A 22,855-nucleotide genomic window follows, 5' to 3' on the forward strand; every position below is an offset into this window, starting at 1 on the left:
TATAGGTAACTTCTACTAGGACAAAGAAATCATCTCCAAATTATTTAGGTGAATCTCAAAACTACATAATCTTTACCTTCATTGTTCATTATGTTCCAATTTTTTTCTCTATTTTTATCAACACGTACCTTTGATGAGATGCGCAGCAAGAACGAGCGCGGCAGTGAACGCATGCAGTCGCCACGCGCACGCGCACATGATGCATGCACCGCCTAGAAAAATATAAAACGAATACATAAGTATACGAGTGAATTACACAAGGAACAGACCTCAAAAAATTTATTGGACATCAAATGACATAGGTTCTTTTTTGTTAGCAATCATTAATCACAGCTTCTATCAAGCTATTGAATATAATCTTGAGGTGATGAAGAAGAAATGTAAGAAGTACTTATATATGTACATATAGCAAATTCAGTGCACAGAGTTCGTGTCTTCTCAAGGCTAACAACTTTGTTCAGGTGTAGCTTTTGAACGACCCATTAACTATGAAACGAGGCAATAATACACTAAGACATTACCATCTATTAGCAATAGAGCATTAGGATCCAGCTTTTGAATTAAACTGTGATTTAGTAATAATTAACTTTGCCATAAAACTCAAGATATTATTTTCATCATAAAGACGATAAATAATCACTTGCAGTAATACATATAAATCATAATCTTCATCTATATCAAGCACATACTTCTGTAACAATAAACACGATATTTTAACCGTAATATTATTATTTGTTTGTAAATAAAATACTTCAAGTTAGAGGGAAAGAAAGCCTTCTTATCTCCATTTCATGAAATGAAATGCAGCTTAACTCCGGAGCCCATATTCAAATAGCAGCCGATACACTTTATCTAGTCTAAGAAATAAAACCAAAATCTTAGAATAATACATATATGAAAATATACATATTTAAGCTTACCAGATGGAGATTGTAATAGGAAACTTTCTTTGTTGTACACATTTTCTGTCTTAGTAATAATTACACGTTGTGTTACTGATAAATAAAGTGATAATCAAAATCTAGAAACGGCATTGTTTTGTAACACCATACAAGGATAGCATTACGCACTGTAAGCCTAACAAAATAGTATTTTCCCAAAAATGTTTATCCTTAATTTGTTTCTATTATTTCCTATACTCTGTAACAAATTATAATAGTTGTAATTGTTTAAAAAATTAATATTATTTCAGAAATGAATCGTTGAAGTTTTAACATAAAAAGTGCTGCTGTCGTTCTTGTATATAATGTTGCTTGTGTGATTCCATAACGAGTCCAGCTATATGTCAACTGAAATATATCCACGAGTAAAGACAAAAGTATCCAAGGTCGGTGTCGTGACCGGCGACAGTTATGGTACCTCGCTGTAAATAACAGCTCCTGGGTAATCTGTATCGACAACTATCAACATCTATTGAGACACGCCATCGCTTGCTTGACAGAGATTTATGTGATTTTTATCTCCTAAGAACTTTTAGATTATTTTATCATTGATTAATTGGAGAACATTTTTATTAGTAAGCATTGAAAGAATGAGCAACTACATAAAAATTTATTTTATAATAAATATAAAAATTTACTTTTTAGCACAGCGTTAACATTAAACGTAGTCATAGACGAGCACAAAGTTTAGTCTTATCGTCTTACAAAATTCATCATTGCCCTTAGTGAAGTATTTTAACTATATATAACGGTGGACATATAAGTTTACAGCTGAAGTAAAAAACACTGGAATTTTATAAAGTAAGATATATATAAGCCTCGACTTTGTTATATGTATTGCGGTGACATTTGCCCAATGCGTCACTCCTATAGGGCGATAATAGCGTTACTGGGGTTTATATATAACACTTATCTGGGTGTTGTAGATAAGAAATTAATTTGTGACACTGTTCCAAATCGACTTATTTAATAGTTTTTGTTAGTAAAATTATAACGTTTTTCTAATATAATTTAAGAACATTCCAGCGCCTGAGTAAAAACAAGATAACACAATCGTGTATTGGATATAGAAGTTTGCAAACGTAAATATCGAAAATAATATCTGGCCTGCTCTAGCTACCATCTGATACGGAGTGAGCAATTTTATAAATACCGCAACTTTGCTACGAACGATTTCAAAACTACTAATCTGATATGGAAATGCACTTTGGAAGTTCTGATTCCTGAAACTGATATCATGTTGGAAGATTATTAGAAAACGTGAAATTTACATAACAGAGAGTTACGAGGTATTGAAGAACTTTTGTCTGTCCAAAACAAAAGTTTTATACCTTTCACTGCTTTGAAAGACTTGCTATAGAAATTATTATACAGTTTTGAGAGCGTTCAGTTTATGTTGAACCATTAATTAGTGAGTTTAAAACATATTTATAATTCAAATGAATATAAAATGAAACTAAGCACACGATTCATTTAATGAATATAAGACTTGTATACAATCCAGAACACTTCAAGCGGCGACTGTAGGAGACATCGGGATACCTGGGTTAATGAATGTATAAAACCCGGCGCATTCTTTTATAAATTTTAATTAAAACAAAATAATAAAACAGCGCAAGAAAAGGCAACAGAAGCGAGAGCAATAAAAGGAGTCCATAAACTTTACTGGGAATATCTTGTTATAAGATGTCCGTGATGTCTGGAGCGAGTTCAAGACGAGTGCGTCTCGTGCAACAACAACTACCAAATTATGTACGCAGAAGTTTGTTTACGAGTGTGAGCAGTTACAGCGATTTTATATATTCTTTACTGGATTTTGAAAGCGCTTTTATTTTGTTTTCTTAAGTGCCCCATAATATGTAATAATCGTCTAAACCATAAAGTATGAATTTGTAAATACGAGTATATATTGTTAATAGTATTGAAGGTTATTATTTATATTAGATCAATGTTTTTTCGATCTCTTTTACGTATGTACACAGCATAATAATAACTTCTTAAGCATAACTTATTTCATTAAAGGACGGATGCTTTTAATTTTGACTAAATAATTATCTTTATGAAGTATTTTATCAAATTTATGAATTTTAGTTCTTGATTCACATTCTTGTATCGAAAAAGCTAAAGATAAAATAAGGAAAGAAACAAATTATTCAGAGGGGCATAAAAGGGGACTGTAGTTTTTTTAATAAAACTAATATTTTTCGGATTATATTACGCGTATTTTATCATTTTTACGTTTCGGTTACTTTGCAGCAACAGCAGTTATTTGATCACGAGACGAGATCTCGTCTGCCCGTGTTCACGGTCGCGTAGTATAATCCGAAAAATATTAGTTTCATTTAAATGACTACTCGCGAAAGTCTTAGATCTCATACTGTAGTTTTTGTTGATACTAATATTTAATATATTAATATTTTCCAATATATTTTTCCAACGAAAATTTAGTTACATAGATTTTTAACGATTTTATTTATACAAATCTCTTGAAAAGAAAAGCAAGGTTATTTATATTAGTCCTTAATGTAAATACTTCATTAATTTTTACCATATTATGATTTATGTTAGACAAACGGAGTTTAATAAATTTACATTAAATGAACGTTTTGTCCTTATTAACTTTTACTTAAATAGTAAATTAAACTAAACCTCTTATATATTTCCAACCTTAAGTCCAAAATCAAAATTTAAGCATATTTATTATAAGATAAAAAAATTCATTAACCGACAAGTCTTACATTGACTTTTTACTTTTTTACGTTTTTTTAAGAATCACTATTCCCGAGATGTAGAGATTTGTAAAGTACAAAAACCTGTCTTCTTTCAAATATATGTAAGTTAAATATATTGACTGAGATAAGACATGTATTCACCGGTTCCAAGAATGGAAACTACTCTCGACGATCCCAAAGACTTGTAAGAAGTTCTTCCAACTATAAGAAGTAAGGAATGGGTCAATTGATTATAGGCCAATTGGAAAAACATGATTTTCGGATTCATTTAAAAATATTAATTGCGTTATGAGAGGTGATTTTGTAGTAATTTACAAAATTTTTATAGTGTAATTTACATATTTTTTCTAATCTTTTTTTAAATGTCATAAATTTTTTCGTACGTTTGTAGAAAGTAAACACGCTGTTAATGTTAATGATAGACAGTATAATACGCTTATTTTCATCGCAGTGAGACCAACATATATAGAGATAGGATGTTTTTCGTACACAAGTAGAGAAATTCATTTAGCATGGAGATGGGTTGATTCAGATTTATGATGTGTTTGTGTATTAAAATAATTATTTTATAAGTATTTAGAATATCACTAGTCGTTACCCGGACACCCTGTCTACATAACAACCACAAACATACATGTGCCAGATGCTAAAAATAATATAATATAGGTATGAAATTTATCATAAAATAAGAAAAAACACATTATCCAAAACAAGTGACTCATAATTTTCAAGTTTAAACCTTAGCAGGCCGAGTACATAAATTCCAAAGAATTTCCAAAAGACGAGGAGTGCTTAATTATTCTGCTATAACTTACCGAGTAACCGCTACACTTGTAATATTGTTAAAGATATTTTCTTGCCGAGTTACGAACTGATCGTAAAATATAAAAGCTCAGTAAATCCAAGGCAGAACTCGTTTATTCGAGGTTATAACCGCTCCCGTCTTCTGACTCGTCTGACGGTTCACTTCTTTTATGATCTCCGCGTGTTCATATGAATTTTTAATATTCATTAATTTTAAATAAATCGCTAATATGTCTTTTATGTTTCTATTTAGAGCTGTATTATGTCATACTGTTTTATGAGTGTCTTTTGTGTACAGCTAACAGCCTTCATTACCTTATTTTATATGTATTTTATTTCTAAATGTATTAGTTGCAGAAATTCTTGATTTTAATAGACAAAAAACTAAATTAAAAAATACGGTTATTTTGAGTATTAGAATAGAATTGTGATTTCTTACTGGCAACACAATTATTAATATAATTACATTACCAAACAATGACTGACAAAATTTAAAAAAAGATTTTGCTGAAATATAAATAGTGACAAAAAATTTTCATATATGTACGTACTTATATTATGTATTTATTAAAGATAAAGACATATATTAAACCCCAAATATTGTTTCAACATCATTAAAATTTTGAGTATAATTTAAGTCATTAACATTAATTATCCGAGGAACTTCCGCTTGTCAATAGGTAATTAGCATAAAGGAGAAATTCGTTGGAAACTTTCTCTCTAAATAGATATTTTTAATGTTATTTTTAAAACGAATTATTGCTATTACTGTATAGAACCAAAACTAAATCAATCAAAATTCTTTAATGTTTACTACATCTCTCTTAAGGTCGAAAAAAATATGTTGAAACAATTATCTTAGAATATTATCCCTCAACGTTAACTTTAATATAGAGAAATAAATAATAGTCTTTATTTTCTTACAATTATGAATATTACATGTTAGCAGATAGCACCAGCCTGAGCTGAATAAATACTCGCATTTGAAGACACACAAGACCCACGCACGTTCCTCAGAAGCCTCTTCATTGAATTTCTGTACGCGAATGCAAGTAACAAATGAAAATACAAAATATTTATATCATCAATTTCGTTTCATTCGATAAAGTTTAGGAGTTTTGAAAAAGGAAAGTAATATCTAGTTTTTATTCCTAATTTTGTATTAAAAGTGAACAGTAAAACTTTCTCAATTATACGCTAAAATACTTTATTATAAATTCAAGTTCAAATCGCATTTACAATTTATTTTAAACACCAACAAGCACCAAACAAACAACAGTTGAGAGCCGAACAGGATTAACTGGAAGCCCTTTTTTTATACCGAAAAGGCCTTTGTTGTAATGTTTGTATTATTTAAATGGGGTAAGATAAATGTCCAGGAGGTGTGTTACAAAGGACTGACGAGTGAAAAGGATAGATTTGATTCGGAAGGATCACCCACTCAGCGTATTACCGCAAAATTAATATGTGGAAAACTACACCGAGTACTCTTGTACTCAATTTTAAATAGATATGTATATGCGGTATGTCATGAAGTATTCTAATCTATCTAACTGAAAGATTGATTGTTTGTGTAATTAAAAGGAAGTGTCACTGAAAAGTTTAGTATCAGTTTTACAGAAGTTTGAAACGATTATATATTTCTACATCAAGTTCTACCTAAAGCCTTCTAACCACTATTCATAGCAAAGATGCACACATACAGATTTTCCTTATTTCAGGATAACATAAGAGAATTACTTTTCCATGTTAACAGAAATAAATATGATTTATTTTTGTCCTTGCACGTTATATCATATGGCTGTATACAATTGTTTGAGAAACTTTATTACAATAGTATATTATTGTTTCCTCTATTACAGTAACAGTGCACGTTATTATAAATATTTCACATTGTGCTATAACCTGCTACATGAAAACGATCGTAAACATACATTGAAGTGTTAGAAATTTTAAAGAATCAATAGAGTGATAAAACGTTATCGTCATAGCAAAGATCTCACGGGAGTTGAGTAACAAGGTTTTATGATTTGTTACATAGAAAAATCGTTCACTAAGATGATAAGTGTATATAGTGTGTCAGATACATATACCTACAGTCATTACACACGTAACATAGTAAAAGTTCCAATACTAAAAAACTTTATTATTAAGTTAAGTGACACATTAATTTCAATACAGGTAAAAATCAATCATTTAGATATGAAAATAACGAAACAAATATCTCAAATAGTCAAACTTTTTGAGCGATATTAATATTGAGTAAATTCTAATAGTTTAATTTCCGTTATCAACAAAGGAAGGCGTGTAATTACATTAATGGAATTACGACGATGTAAGACACGAAACTCAAAACAAAACCCTTAAAAATGAATATATGTTTAATATTTTGAGTTCATTAAATTATTGGCGAATTTAAAATAACATTTTGCAATTCTAGTACTGCAGTAGATTATTATTATTCAGCTGTTGGATTAAACTTACTCAACACAGATTAAACCTGTAGTAGTGACAAGCAAACAGTCATAAAGATGAATTTTGCTAGTTGTTCGTGTCAATAATCTAGGCGAGTGTCCTCCACATATGGAGCAAACTCATGAGGAAATTGGACCTTATTGACGATTCGTATATTATAGATTCAATATTCTGATAGAGCACGTTCAGCCTCCATTCATTGAATAAGCAACAAAGTGGTAGAAATCTATACTTATAATAAAGTCTTAACAAGTTAGGTTATTTACTTATATTGTGTTATAAATTACTTTGTCTCATCACAAAATATTATTAAAGTAGAAACTTTATTAACATAGTTTCGTGAATCTGTATTTTCTCAATTAACTTAAGTATAACGACATTTTATTGAATCTTGCCATGATAATAGTATTGAAAATACATAACGATTGTAAATTAAAAATGTTCAAAGTCGAAATCACTTCAGAAAGAAATATTAAATTATAAATAAATGTATAAACTTTGTGAGCTTGTGCAAGAGAACAAATGAAACTATGTTTGTACAAAACAGTGATGTACATGCGCTGAATATATTAAAAATACGGTTCTGTTAACAATGTCCTAGTAAATAACGGTCTTTGTTATCACTATTACAAGCAGCTGGCAACTTGACAAAACCTTAGAATTGATTTTCCTTGAGCTTAAAGTTGTAAGTAAATTTTATAAATTTGTCATAAATAAAAATGAAAAAAAAAAACATTTTTACTAAAATGAAACCATTCCGAAACAGCTAACCTACATCACAGCTAGAACGTCACATGCGAGATGGGACATCCATTAATCAGGTCTTGATAATTACTCAGAGCTTTAAGAAAACAATGAGTCCATCATGTAGAAGAGGATTTTACAGAGATTCTATTCTTTTCGCGAAAACCAAGTAAACCTTGATGGATTAAATTATTTTGATATATTTTATAATATTATAGATATAATAACAACAAACGTATTATGTGTTTAAAGCAGCGTAATTAAAGCCATACGTTGGGTCTGTTACCACACGTTAACAACCAAAGCCGTTTTAAATGTGAATAAAACAAATTTTCCATCTGAATGTAAATTTAAAATTACCCTGACAAATTACACGTACGAAAAAGGTCGGAATTAGGCCATATTTTCAAATAAAACAAAGAACAAAACGGAACTGAAAAGCACTTACATATTTTGTGAATGTTAATTTTATTCGCTACTTATCCGAAGCGTCCCGTCACGGCAGTTCTGTTAATTAACTTTTCTGCTTAATTTATTATGATCAGTATCATTAATAAAGTTCACTTTCACTCGAATTTATTGCATTCGAACGCTTGGGTTTTATTCTCAACGACTGTCTATATAAATTTGAAATCATTTTGCCATAAATTGGATAATAGTTTTAATATAAGTAAAGCGAATTTGAAATATATATATATATATATATTGAATCGATCGATAAAGTCATTACTTGATTAGTATATTATATAATTAGAACGGTTTTAGAGCCTTGTAGCTTGTACCTTGTAGCTTCATGCATAAAAAGTATCACTCTTCCTCAATAATCATAGTAATTTGTGAACCCAAGACAAACATTTCGGACGTCCTTACAGAATGCTATAATTAAAGTTATAATTGCTTGGATAATTAAAGGGTATTAAGAATTTACAATGTGATATATCAATTTTGAGAATATTTCGGCAACAGATTTATATACTTTCTCATTTGATGGTGATCATTATGGGTATTGTATTGTATTGCAGTACTTAATAGAAATTGTTATTATATCTAACAATCGATTCATATAATATAGCTATCGTTTGCCTTGCAATACAATAACAATAAACGGGTCAGTAACACCGATAATATCCAATGTGGGCATGAGATACGAGTTAATTGTACTGTCACATCACACGAAGGCAGTTATAGGGTGCAAGGTGAAATCAGTAAGTAGTTTTAAAATGTTAGTTAAAAATAAATTATTTCTTTAAACCTAAGATTTTTCATAATCCAGATGTGTCGGAAAGTTAGCAGTTTTAAAACAATTGTTTCAAGCACTCTAGCGTTGGTTCTTGCGAACTTATATCAAGAAAAGAATGCATTTGAATTATTCTGCAAATGTTTATGAATAAAGTTTACAGCACGTAATATGAATAACTTGATCTATACTATATATTCGAGATAGGTTTCTATGGAGCTAGAAAGACCCTGGAGATTTTCATACATTTCATAGTCCCATCCACATTCGTTATTTTTTCGTAATTTATTCCAATGCTGTATGTTTCCATGGAGAGTATTATTTTAGAATATATTTGGCTTTGTTTTGAATCCCCTCACGAAACAGTCATTCATTTTTTCTTTAATACCTTTTTTATGGTATAAACAAATTTCAAGTACCCAAGTAGTTCTACATTTTCTATTGATTGAATTCTTACTCAGATCATTAAAAATATCTCTCTGAGTTCACTTTTTAACCGTAACTTTTGTCTTGTACACATTAACATGATTCCGTTATCTTCAACTGCAATTCTCTTTGTCAAATTTCTAACATCCAGAAACTAAAAACGATGTATGTTTCAAAGTGAACTGAGACCTAACAGGCAAGTGGCAGCTATTGTGTTTTGGACCAACTCTCTGTGTTGTATGTATTAAAATTATATCGCACTTTATTAATAAAACTGATATAACCAAAACCAAAAAGTAAAGTTATCTTACATTTCATGTCTACGCAAAATTTCGCAATTTGTTGTCTTACAAAACACGCTAATAAATGTTTTTAAGAATTTGAAAACATATCACTAAATTGGATCACCTTTCAGAAATAATATCCTCGGCAATGAAGGCAAATGTTATTGAATTTATGTGAGAACCTTACATACGTTAGATAAAAGATAAGACAGGTGTATGATGTTTAAACTGCTTGATGACTGTGTTTGAGTTTCCTGTTAGTTAGTAAGTTAGTCACAGGTTTATAGACTCTTGTCAATATATATATATATATATTTATGAGGTGGAAGACTGCTGTTTGTATTACTTACTGAACGAGCTCAGAGTCACTGGACAATAAAAGTTAAGAAGTTTATTTAATTTCTGGGATTTTAAAATACCAGTTAATAAAACAAAAACTAATTAATGTTTATCATAATTTTTCATTTCGACGAAAAAGTTGCTCCGATTTTTAAATTGGAAATATTATAATGTTGTTGTTTCCAAACGCTTTTACGTAAAATGTTGTTTTGCTGAAACGGTTGTATATCGCAAGATTGTAACAACTCATTATCAATATATGTTATGTGTTAAGGTAGCTTGAATGATTTTACCGAAATAATATTTTGGAAAGCATGTCATAAAATGTCAAAGAATATGTGTTATTTTAAAATTGAATTGAATTTATGAGCAAAGTGAAAATACTTTCTTAACAAAATCGATGGACTTCAATGTAAAGTCGTTAAATTTTCTTCTCAACAATTGTATGACGTAATAACTAATTTGTCACGTTAGCTGGAAGCGCATTGATTTCATTTCCACGTCAGTAGTAATTTGATGTTGTGTACTTTTATTTCTAAATTTCTCTTAATTTTGAAAGAGCCTATAATAGCCCGTTAAATATTTAGACCAGATTTAGAATAGTGAAAAATACAGTGCGTGCATGTTAAGTTGCTCTAACTTTTAGGTATTTTTTTGGAAGTTACATAAAAAAGCGTTTACTTAGCGCTTTCCAAATTTAAGTGTGGAAAACAAGTAGCCTTAACTATCACACAAAATGATGAAGTATCACTGTATTTGATTACTGACATCCATTAGAAGAAACTTTATTGATTTTCGTCTGTAGAATGGAACTCATTAAGTTGTAGAGACGGAAAAGTCCATTTGAATTATAATCCACAGGAATTAGTTTAAGATGTTTTGGCTCAATAATGATTAAGGTGAGTGCTGATAGCTGAAGTTCTAATGTGCTTTAAGCGGTTCAGAGTTTACAAACATTGTAAGATCATTGAACGACGTTCCTAGTTTTTTTTAGTTATGTTTCTGTAGTATTGCAAATTACGAATATATTTTAAATTATATAAGAGTAATATTATTATATTTAATTAGACAGTTTCTAATCGGTTTTTGTTATCTTGGCTTACCTATAAATATAAAAAGTTATATTCTCATTTGTTTTCTACAAACATAGTATTTTTTTACGTTTAAATGCAATAAACACACGCACTTCATATACCTTATCGCCAGTACGTTTCATCGTTTACGACTCCTGAAGCAAGCGAGGAAAATAAGATTTTGAATTAAGTTAATTTTTTTTTCTGCAGAAAATTCTAACTAAATAAAAGATTTATATTTTTTTTATCCAAGTCTGGCTAATTACATTTGTTTCGATTAATATTTAATTATGGTTGCATAAAAAAATTACACAGTTAAATATACAAAGCATTATTAAATATCATCTCGTTTAAAATTTATATTAATAAATAAAAAGGTTTGATACTGAAAAACTTGAAAACTAAGAATGTTAGGATGAACACTTTTCATGAATAAACCATTCGCAGATACTATCACATTAAATATTTACACAAACTAAGAATATTTAGAATTAATAAAGTTCAGACTCGTGTGTTCTTGCATGAATTAGTAAGCTTTGCATATTTTGCATATAATAAAATATTCTTTAAATATATTCGGATCTCAAAAACACAACACGTTATATTTGCATGTCGCTGGTTGGAAAGATCTCGTCATATATGTTGTGTATTATCATAAGTCTATTACATTTATACAATCGCCGAATTTATTCAAATGTATTGTACAGGCTAAAATATAAATTAAATATACATCGCGTGAGCTTATTTGCTGTAACTTAATTTTATTTTAGTTATTTACATGGCTCTTAAGAATTTTATAAGCATAATGTGAAGTAATAAGTAGTGGTCCTTAGAAAGCTCTGAAGTATGTTTTAGGTTTCTGAATATTGAAAAGAGCCTGAGGCAGAATCTATCTGGTGCTAGAATTTTGTCTGGTCGAATTTATCTTAATATCTGATTATATTTGTTTTCATTTAATCCACTAAATTTACACAACCATCAAAAGTATTTGTCCTTAACGTTAAAAAACAAGTTGGTTCTAATATAGTATTTTATAGATAAATGTCTCCAAAATAAAAAATAATACAATCTCTTCAATATTATTTAAATAGTATAATTTCTACTAGTAACATAATATGTAAAAATAAAATACAAGTATAAGGAACTTTTAAGACCTGCAATTACTTAAAGGTTCGAAAGACGACAAACCAATATTCATATTTTGAATCATTATTTTCTGATTTTTCATGTGCTAAGGTAATGTATTTCCTTCATGTTTGTGTCCAGTTCAATGATATATGTTTAATAACTTGAAAAGTAGTATATACTTATTTAATAAATGAATATAATACACTTAAATATTCACAACAAATTAATGTAGCTAAAATGAGTGGTAACCCAACTTAACCCAACTTCCAACAATCTTACTTTCACTTTATTTTTCATCATCAGCTATTTAACTATCATTTCGACATCACCACTATCAGTGATTATTCGATGTTTAATTTTTAAAGCTATTTGTTTATGTGAGTTAGTAAATTCTGCACACGAATATTTTGGATAAAATGGTCAAGATTTGGGTAACCGTACATTCAGGTTATGTCTTAGCATTTAATGAAGAAGAGAAAAAACCTCCAACTATTAATATTCACCGATGGTTTCACGAACGTAGACAGCACATGTCAAATATTCTTTAAACAGCGGAGTTGTGAAACGCACGTCTTCTCTTGGGGGTTTAACTAACTAAGTTTTCTTTTGAATTTTTAATATCTGTACATGTAACGGTGAACGGCCTAAAGAACTTTCACGTTATATTTGATACATGACGATGACGCTAAATGATAGGAGATATGTAAAGTTATAAGTAGCCTGAAATATGTGAAGAAAGTGGAAGAACCGTGACCGCGCATAAACACCTCCACGTTCTACTTAGCTCGTGTGTTTAATAACATGCGGCTCAGTTGGAAACCGGGACAGTTATAAGTTTGAGCTAATATTATACCAAGTTTATTAATTCGCTCTTAAAAGTATACAAGAGTGTAATCAAAACTTATAGTATTTATATGAAATCAATATCTCTAACATAGATAAATTTGTTTTAATCACATTTGCACTTAACTTCTTAACATATATATATATATATAAGACAGAAATGTTTTGTAGCTTGATATTATTAAATCAGCCATGTATGTTATAAGATGCTACAATTAATTTCTCATGCGGAGTCTGATACAGTGTATCTCCTCTAGCGCTCGAGTGCTTTAATAGCGGAGTCGTTTAATCCGCCACTGGAAAGTTTATTAACATAATATAATATTAAGCGCTTCAGTAACATTGCTTTATCCTGACGGAAAGACGGTGACTTGTACTATAAATACGGGAGTATGAAAAATATATTCAATCATATTAATGAAAAAATCTTTTGCTTTTAGTTGGAAATATGTTTGCTGCTAATAATATTAGCTTGGATTGCTTGCTTGTTCACTACATGTCTTTGAATATCTGTGATGAAATATGTTCAGTTTTAAAAAGTAGTGTTTTAGGAAGTTGAGTAGAAAGCCCAATCACAGAATGCAATGAAAATTTTTTTAACTCATGAGCACTAGCTGAAAATTTTGGGTAAATTAATTATTCATCATATTTAAAGTTTCGTCTTATTTAATGATTGAAAAACAGGAATTATAATGGGAAATCAACAGTGGAAAATATATGTAACAGGAAATTTTAATTTTGAAGGCTTCTATTAGAACTAGTCCGCTTAGGTCGGCTAACCATGCCAAACTCTACTTAGCGCGTTTCACTTTACTTCCACTCTGCAGTCGACTGTAATGAAACACAATAAGAAGGACGAAAAAATTAGAGTGGTGAACTAAAAGTTCCACTGTAAAAACGACATTATATTCTCATAGTTATTTTTTCCTAATTTCTTTTATGTTTATTATATTCTTACATTTTATTTTAAAATATGTTCGTTAAGAATGAGTTTAACCATTGAAAATAAAATATTTAAAAACATTTCAAAATCAATCGAAAAAATGTCTTTGCCATTGATGACGTCATTCAAGTTTTCGATCGTAAATATTGTATCAAAGTAATAGAACAAAGAAAATATTTGTGAGCCCTTTGTACATTTATTGGAAACAATAGAAATACTTTTGAAGTTCTAATACAACTTCCACGCGGCTCGTGATTGTAGTCGGATGATTCTCATAAAAGAAAATAACCACTAAGCATACTTAATGTCCAAGTTTTTTTGAACCAAAAGTTTTCGCGTAATAACTATACATCTTATTAAGTTTGATGGTTTAAATTGTTTTTTTTGGGTTTTTTATTTATCGCCCCCCTAAGGTATTTTGGTCGACATTACGAAACCCGACGAAAATGTATGGATGTAAATAGGTCACAAGTTCCGAACGCTATAACTAATCTTTAATGGTTAGGCGATAAAATTAAGAATTATAGCAAATTACATGATATTAGACAAACTTTGGAAGCACCTAAAATTTTCCAGGTTTTGGATTGCAAGGAATGAGAACAATCATGGCGGCTTGAAAAATAATTGTGCGATACATCAGGACGGCCATTTTACGCCTCATTACCTAATGGATCGCGGATAAATGAACCACACGCTTCATTTTAAACCTTACTGCCCTAAGTTACGGACTATTATTTGAACACCTCTAAATAAGGCGTAATTTAAATGAGAGAAGTTATTTTAGCTAAATCTCTTTTTGCTTTGTATAGCGCTTTTAATGTTTTTCGCGTTTAATTTTCCGAGGTACATATGTATTGCATGAAATGATGGATTCAAAAACAGCTCCTCAATGAATATCATATATGTACATATAGCAATCACCTTTAATTTGCTGGCTATGAATACGTAATGTCCTAATCATCAAAACCACGACAAGTCAACGTTTTAAAATTAGAAAATGACTCATCAACCAACTTCAGACTTAAAATATAAGAGGAAACAATAAATTGCCACTTTTTAAAGTCACAGAAACGCAAAAAGGACAAACATCAAACGATCCGCACGTCCGCTCAATTAGCAATTCGAGTTTTGTCTTTGAACAAAAATTCATTTTGAAATCCGTCATCGATTCTTGTAATAAACGGCGCAAAGTCTACTTGTTCAAGTCCGGGAGAATACTTGAAAATATTTTAAGAAAAGAATCTTTAAATAGACAGCGTCACCGTTAGACGTCCGGGAACAACTTTGAAAATAATATTTACCTAATTAATATTTTACTTTCTAACTCGAGCGTATAAATAAGGTTATACGCTAAAGTTATTATCTTGGAAGTACCACTTAAATAATATTAAAATAATGAGGCAATGTTTTTCTCTAGCATTTATTTATGTGTATATTTACTGGACACTGAGATGTAGAAGCTGTATTACTTATATTATTTTACTTAAATCTTGTTTCAGTGGAAATAGGTAAGAAACAAAAATATGTTAAAAGTGAGGGTAACACATAAATCAAGTTGCAGTTTATTATAAAATAAGGTTAGTACATAAAGGAACAATGCTATCTTTATAGAAGGACATCACAAAGGCGGAGGATAGGATTAACCATGATCCAATTTGCAACAACAAAGATAGTGACATCTGTGTAAAGACTAAACTAATAGCTTGATTCTGAAAAGGTATAGTCGATGTCATACTAAGTTTGGACTTAAATAATAACTACAATGTATGCCATGGCATGTATGAACATGTATAAACCTATAGAACTCATAGTTGTTTATCAAATTAGATTTCATACTTTTTGATATTTCTTTCATCAGTTATACATTATAAATATCATTATATCACAATGTTTCAATAAACCGTCTCAGAAATTGCGGTCCCGTGATCCCTTATAAATCATTCGGAGTAAGAAAAAGTAGGTTCAATAAACATCAATAACCGTAATCCTTTTAAATCACTTAAACGATTTAACTCAACTAAGATTATAAAGGCTTTAAGAATTTTTATTTGCTTTATAATATTATGTTAAATTATTTTTGATTATAACGTTGACAATATCTACATTCAGCCTGTGTGTGAAGTCATTTGAATCAACTACTAGCAGTAGACGTCTTGGATAAATGTTTGTACATATATTTGGTTAGTGCAGATTAATTTCTGATTAATATCTAGATAATCTTTGTCAAAGAAGCAGGTAATTTGAATATAATTCTTCTTAAATTAGTCGTAAACTAAACTTCGTTATACACACAATAACAATACAACGGTCATTTTATGATCTACTTCCAATGTTACATTCGCATTAATTTCGTTAAAAACATTAAGTAAGTTTTATTTTCAACAATTTTTAATAATGCTATGTTCATGAAAATACTATAAATTTTAATGTATTAATACGATAAGAGCATCGGAAAAGTTAAGACAACGTAATAACCGTAACTGTAATGTGGCGTATGTGCTATTATAATTATATATTCATTATATTTGTGACAAAACATTATTAATATCGCTTATTTTCGACGCGAGGTGTACACAAAGTACAATTCAGCGGTTCATACTTTTCCAGTTATTGGTACCCACAAAGGACTATTACGTTATAAGATACAATTTTGAAAGGGAAAATAATCCCTTTATTATTATTTCAATTTAAAAAGTAAATTGTGCTATCTAAGGATACAATTACTAATAGAGGTTATACAGCGTGTCTTTTAACCAGATAGATATCAACGTTGTTTGTTGCTAAGCTATTATTTATGAAATTTTTGAAACTTTTCTGCTGGCCCACTATATTGTCTTTAAATTTCGATGATGACCGAAAGCAAAACAAAAATCAAAGCAAAATGGTACCTAATCGATCCAAAGCTAAAGCCTCGCTCGTACAACAGTATGAGGTTGCTGTCATTGTGCGGACCTGACCTCTCAAGTGTCGCATTGTGCGTTCAATAGAAACCTTCCTATTATCCGGAAGCTTGTGAAGCATAGGTATTATTGTAGGTTTTATATTTTCAAGGATTTGCGGAGCAGCGTTTTGACGGGCTGTTCCTTATAATAAAATAGGGATCGGTACAGTGTTCTAAAAATATTCCATTGTTTTTTATTTCCACAGAATTTGAATTCGATTTCCCGATCAGATGATATATAGCCGTTTTATTCACTAGCGGGAGGTTTTAAAGGACTATGAGAGAAATATCATATTTATATCATATATTTGCTTGAGAGATATTCAAGCGTCGTCTAGGGAATACATTGGACTTAAAATACGTGTCCTTTGACAGAACGTAAAGCGGGAAACCTTATAATTTACGATGTATGGATGTTGATATTGGACGCGGACATTTTTGTACAATTTATTACTGTTCGCGTCGTAAATTATAAATTACGCTGGGTATTGTTCGTTTGTGTGTTTTTAGGAAACGAAAGGGTAAAACGTTAATGCAATGATTTATATTTCATCACGCTCTATGGGAATTTTACAATGAGATTAATTTATTATTCAGCTACCACCGAATTTGAATAATTTTTACTACAAAGTTTGTATGGGCAATTGAGACAATATTTCATAATAATTTCAGTGATTTTTTTTCAGACATCAATCGTGACTCGAAATATTATTTACAAAACCATTTAATTTTTATAATGTCTTCATTTGTATTATCTGATGAATTTCATGGGTAAATAAAAAAAAATATTAACCTAATATTCAAGTTACCAAATCATTAAAATATTATAGATAAATGAAAACATAGAAAGGACTATAAATACTATACTTACTCAAAATTAGGTACAAATATGGTTTTATTAAAAAGATATATGCCAGACGTATTTTTACGAAACACTACTCTGTATTCTGATTCAATATCTATGCGTCGAATATTTCTTGTTTTGATTTGACAACGAATTGAAAATTGTATTTTAACATGAAAAGTTACACGAGAGAGAACTGTATGAACCATCCTGAATAGAGTCGTTATGAACTGAGAATTAATGTAGAGAATAACTTCATATTAATTTAATTTTACATTAAATGTTCTGCTTCAGATAATATATGCATATCATCGTTTATCTAAAGGATAAATTCGAACATTTCTTTAAAGTAAAATTGATCAATCAAGAATAATATGCGTTTGCTTGGCAACCCTAACAGTTGGCGGTACCGAAAACCCTTGTAAGGATAATCCTCGAATATACGTATAAATACTTGCGGCTCTTAATACAGATGTGAAGCCATCAAATATATTAGAAGAAAGTTAAATTATTCCGAGCAAGCGACGCACATTAAAACTTTGGATTGTAAACGGCCCCATTGCATAAATTATAGAGAAGTTGTTCAGGATCAAACAATCAGCGGGGACGTGACGTGAACGGAATGTCGACGACAACGATACGACATGCGCTTTAGAATAACACAACCCCATACTTGATTCCCCACCAGTCTTTGTTCGTCTCCCCGTTCAAAGATAGTCCTAGTGTTTTCATTTAGCACTTGATATCAAGCTGTCTGGCTTCCATAGCTTTAAATCTGTGAACATTTTTAATACTCTTACTTTGCTGCCTTTGTATCATCAGAATGGATGGATTTTGTGATTACTTGAGTACGTGGAATGTATTCAAGAGGAAGGGTAAATACAAATACATAAAACTATAGAGTGCCTACAGAAGCGGTATAATTTTAACAAATGTAAGTACATTCTCAAAGTTACAACCTAAGGAATTGAGCGTCGGCAAACAAGGTTATAAATTTAAGTACGCACTTGAAAAATACGTAGAAATTTTTAAAAGTTTCATAAAACTTCAATTCATTTATTATATCATAATGATTCTTATAGATTTTGCAATGTTACTCATCGATTACAACTTGAATCTTTGAAGGAAGTTTACAACTTATATGAAGAAACAAACAGTGCCTAAAATATAAGACGAACAAATAATCGATATTATGTTCGCAATGACTGAAAACAAATACTTCGTAATAATTTCAATAACGAAAATGAGAACAACAGGAACATACTCGTATGTATAAGACGTTGACAACACAGCGGGATACAACACAGAGGTATAATTATTATTGAAGATAGGAAAATTGTACACAGATGTATATTAATAGGTATTCTGGAACATCTTAATGTAATCCACAAGTAGGATAATAATCATAAAAATGACGATATATAGTTCCCTGGGCGTAGATGTTCAGCTTTTGGCACACAAATACTTTTGGCAGCAGACAGAGGAAACATCGTCAGATCGTACGCTAAAGCATACATTACGTTCCGAATTACTCTCTAGTAAGTACAACTTTCGGTACTGACAATTGAAAACTTGACTTGAATTCAAAATCGAGCCTTGTTTAATATTCTGAAAATATTCAATTCCTTTTCAGTGTCGCGACGCCGCGTGAAAATCGTTGTAAATTTTGTCGACTGGCAAATACTTCTTAATTCTTTGCTCGTCGAATCAAGATGAAACTAAATATTTTACTTTTAGTTTGTTTAAGTTTTTAACTTTTGTAGATAGATTGGTTATGTAGAATTAAAGTTAGTTTCGAATTAGCTTGTACATTACAATAGTAGTACATCTAACGAAGATATAATTAGGTGAAGTCTTTGGGGTATTGGTGGTATCGACTCACTGCCGCTACATCACTCTAACACTAATTAAGTATTTTGTTGAATCGTAAATCTTGAGATGTGTAAAACAATAGCCCTAAATCCGTCGGAGCCAGCAAGTGGGCTACCTAATTATTTTCAAAAGACACCTGTGCGTGAACGTCAAAATTGTTAAGAGTGTCTCTCCACTCGTCCCCAGCCTCCTCACGATAAAGTGTTGCTACGTGACTAGAAAACTTCGATAAAATTACTTGAAGCTGCGTTACACATTTTAAACATGTCAGAATACACCTCAGTAATGATCCTGGTTTGAGAAAACGCTGCGGTGTCCCATTGAACATTTATTATAATATGAAATAATGTCTTCAATGACGTCTCGATTTATAAAAAGATTGCTTGTGTCTTTATATAACCCTACAAATATAAAATTTTACTTTATTCAGAATCAATTTTTTGACTAGAATCTAAACTAAAAAAAATATCATACTTTTAATTATATATATAGTCTTTCTCAACGAATAAAAACATTAATACAAAACAAACTTTCTAAATTAATATTAAACAAGTTTGTGGGACATACGATATGAATAATAAGTTAATAACAAAGTAATATTGTGGTTTAAAACACTGAAATCTTTCAAATATAAAGTCTTTGAACGTACATGAATGTACAAGCGTATAATATCACTTTAATTATTTTATAATTTTTTGAGACTCAATTTTCGTTTTATAAAACATGGTTATTTCAATACAATGAGATGACTGTGAAGTGAATATGAATGTCGCAATAACTGAAGAAAACATTCGCAAATAAAAATATTTATTAGAAAATATTTTTCTTACATTTAAAATATTCACCTTTTATCCTTAACGGTATATATTTATATATTATCTTATAACAAAGTTATATCTTTGCTTTTGCTTACTTAATATGAATTCTAAATATTAAAATAATATGGAAATGTATAGAGTTTTGCAGTGATTCAGACAGATAACATTTTTTATATACACGTATATAAATAACTCAGACAATATAGAATTAACTTCAGAAAAAATATATAGTTTAGTTTTATATAAATAAAAGTATTATTTGTCTCTGTTTTATTATAACGCCTTTACTGTTATTATGATTCAGAATATAACAATAGCCATTTACAACTTACCATGAAATGTTTGATAAGATTATTGCCTAATTTTCCCTTCATGAGATTCGTTATATATCTCAGACCTCTGCGGTTGCTTACATTACTAGATTAAATTCCTTAAAAAATACTTCTGTGAAATTTATATAATTTTTTTTTAAATTTATTTAAAAAATAAATGATATAGTTTGATTATCGACGCGAATATGGAAAAAATGTTTACCAGCGATTCGGATAAATTTTGTCATAAATTTATTTATTTTCCACTGTTTGATATACGTTTTCGGATATTCAAATACATTTTTTTTGTAGAAATTTTTACCTTGATAACTCTCGATTAACTTAAACATCGGAATATTTCACCTATAGTTCGAGGAATATTAAACAATCAATGAAACGGAATAAGAAAAAAAAAATATGAAAATATGTTGTGTCCTCAATTCGTAATAATTTAAATCAAAAGTTATATTTTATAAAACACTGAGAATGATAGCTTTTTCTTGTATTGATTTAAGATATTAGATATGTTTCTGTGAAATGGGTCCGACAGCTATCAAATATCGAATTAAGCCTACAGATGATAAAAAATAAATATTTTTATTATAATACAACGTTTCAGACGGTCCTTTTACGAAAAATAATAAATATCCGCGATGAAAAAACACCAGAGAATGAAAAATGTTTACGTAGAAATAATTTTAACACCCAGATATAATTATCCCTATTGAAACAACAACATATCCAATGTTTGGGATTATATGTTTAAAGCAATAATAACTCGCACGAGAAGTATCATTACATTATAACAGAAATCTATTTAATTTATCCAATACAAAGATAAAACAATACGAATAGCAAATATAAAAGCGTTGCTTATTGTGAAACATATAATACATGAGATAATGCAAACACAGCCTGCACTTAGACAAACATACAGTATTGCATGCTGTTAACGTTGTATTTATGTTATAGACTCGTTATAGGCAAAGCTTAATGGTCTATTCCTTCAATCCCGATAATATGCTGCTAAGAATTTAAACAGGAAGGTTTGTATGGATGGATTTTATTCGTAGATGTGTTACAAATACACAGATTTAAATAAAATTTTGTCTCATGGATGTTTCAGAAACTGAATTAAAATATAGACTATAATTTTTACCGAAACTTCTTGCAGTTCCGACGGAATGACGTCATAACTTGTCCTAACTTGTATTTTGAATGAAGTCTCGTATTATAAACTATAGGTGGCGCTACTGAAAGTAAATATACATTCAAGTACCTATATACTTTTTAAAAGACCATATTTATCTCTGAAACAAATTTTAATGTTCTCGGGAGCCAGGTATTTGGGACAGTAGTAATAATTTAATAAAACACTATTGTATATGTTTAAATAATAATTGTAATCATAATGTATATATAATAAAAGTTAACGCACCTTCTTCAATACTATAAGTTTTTACTTAAGTTCTTATTATGTATATCTGTTACGCTCAAAGGTCGAAAACGCTCAATGTGCGGAAAAATAGCTCACAACACGTTGTGGCTACAGTGAAACATCCATATGGCGAAATTCGTAGTTGATTCTAATGACAACGCACACGACGTGTTGGAGCAATCACAGAAAGACCAAATAGCGATATCCGTGTCATGGCTGACATGCTATTCGATCTCATCGCGAAGTGGCAAAGAAGAAAAGCCATGATGCGTATGGAATATTAGTTGATTACGACGCATGCTAGTTTCTTCATCAATATGGATACTACTAGACACTAGACTTAGGCTGGAAACGTTTTGGTAGATGTCCTTGGGAAATATTTTTTATTTTATAAAATCACTGCATAACGTGTTTGTTTGTACCATACATTATTGAACACAAAATATTAATTATTTGTAAATTATTTATGATCCATTTAAAATAACCAAAGATATATATTTTTTATGATAATTAATTCTCTTAATTAATAAAAATATTTAACACAAACAAAAAATAGTTGTGCAAAATAAGTATTTGATTGCTATTTAATTTTACAGGAACTATTGCTGTGGCATTGTGAGTTGCATTTTCGTCAGTCTTTTAGTCAGCCACGACACGAATAT

At 29.9% G+C, this 22,855-nt stretch overlaps 1 protein-coding gene across 1 annotated transcript in view; it reads right to left on the bottom strand.

Moving 5' to 3' along the window:
- The window catches only part of LOC116767976 (lachesin-like), an 85,850-nt gene that overhangs the window by 57,033 nt on the left and 5,962 nt on the right, over positions 1–22,855 (bottom strand). The window contains exon 2 of the mRNA XM_032658580.2: positions 129–212. Coding sequence (XP_032514471.1) covers positions 129–198 — 70 coding nt within the window. The 5' untranslated portion in view covers positions 199–212. The remainder of the gene's footprint in view (positions 1–128; positions 213–22,855) is intronic.

This window comes from Danaus plexippus, chromosome 19, assembly GCF_018135715.1.
Source record: "Danaus plexippus chromosome 19, MEX_DaPlex, whole genome shotgun sequence".
Lineage (NCBI taxonomy): Eukaryota > Metazoa > Arthropoda > Insecta > Lepidoptera > Nymphalidae > Danaus > Danaus plexippus.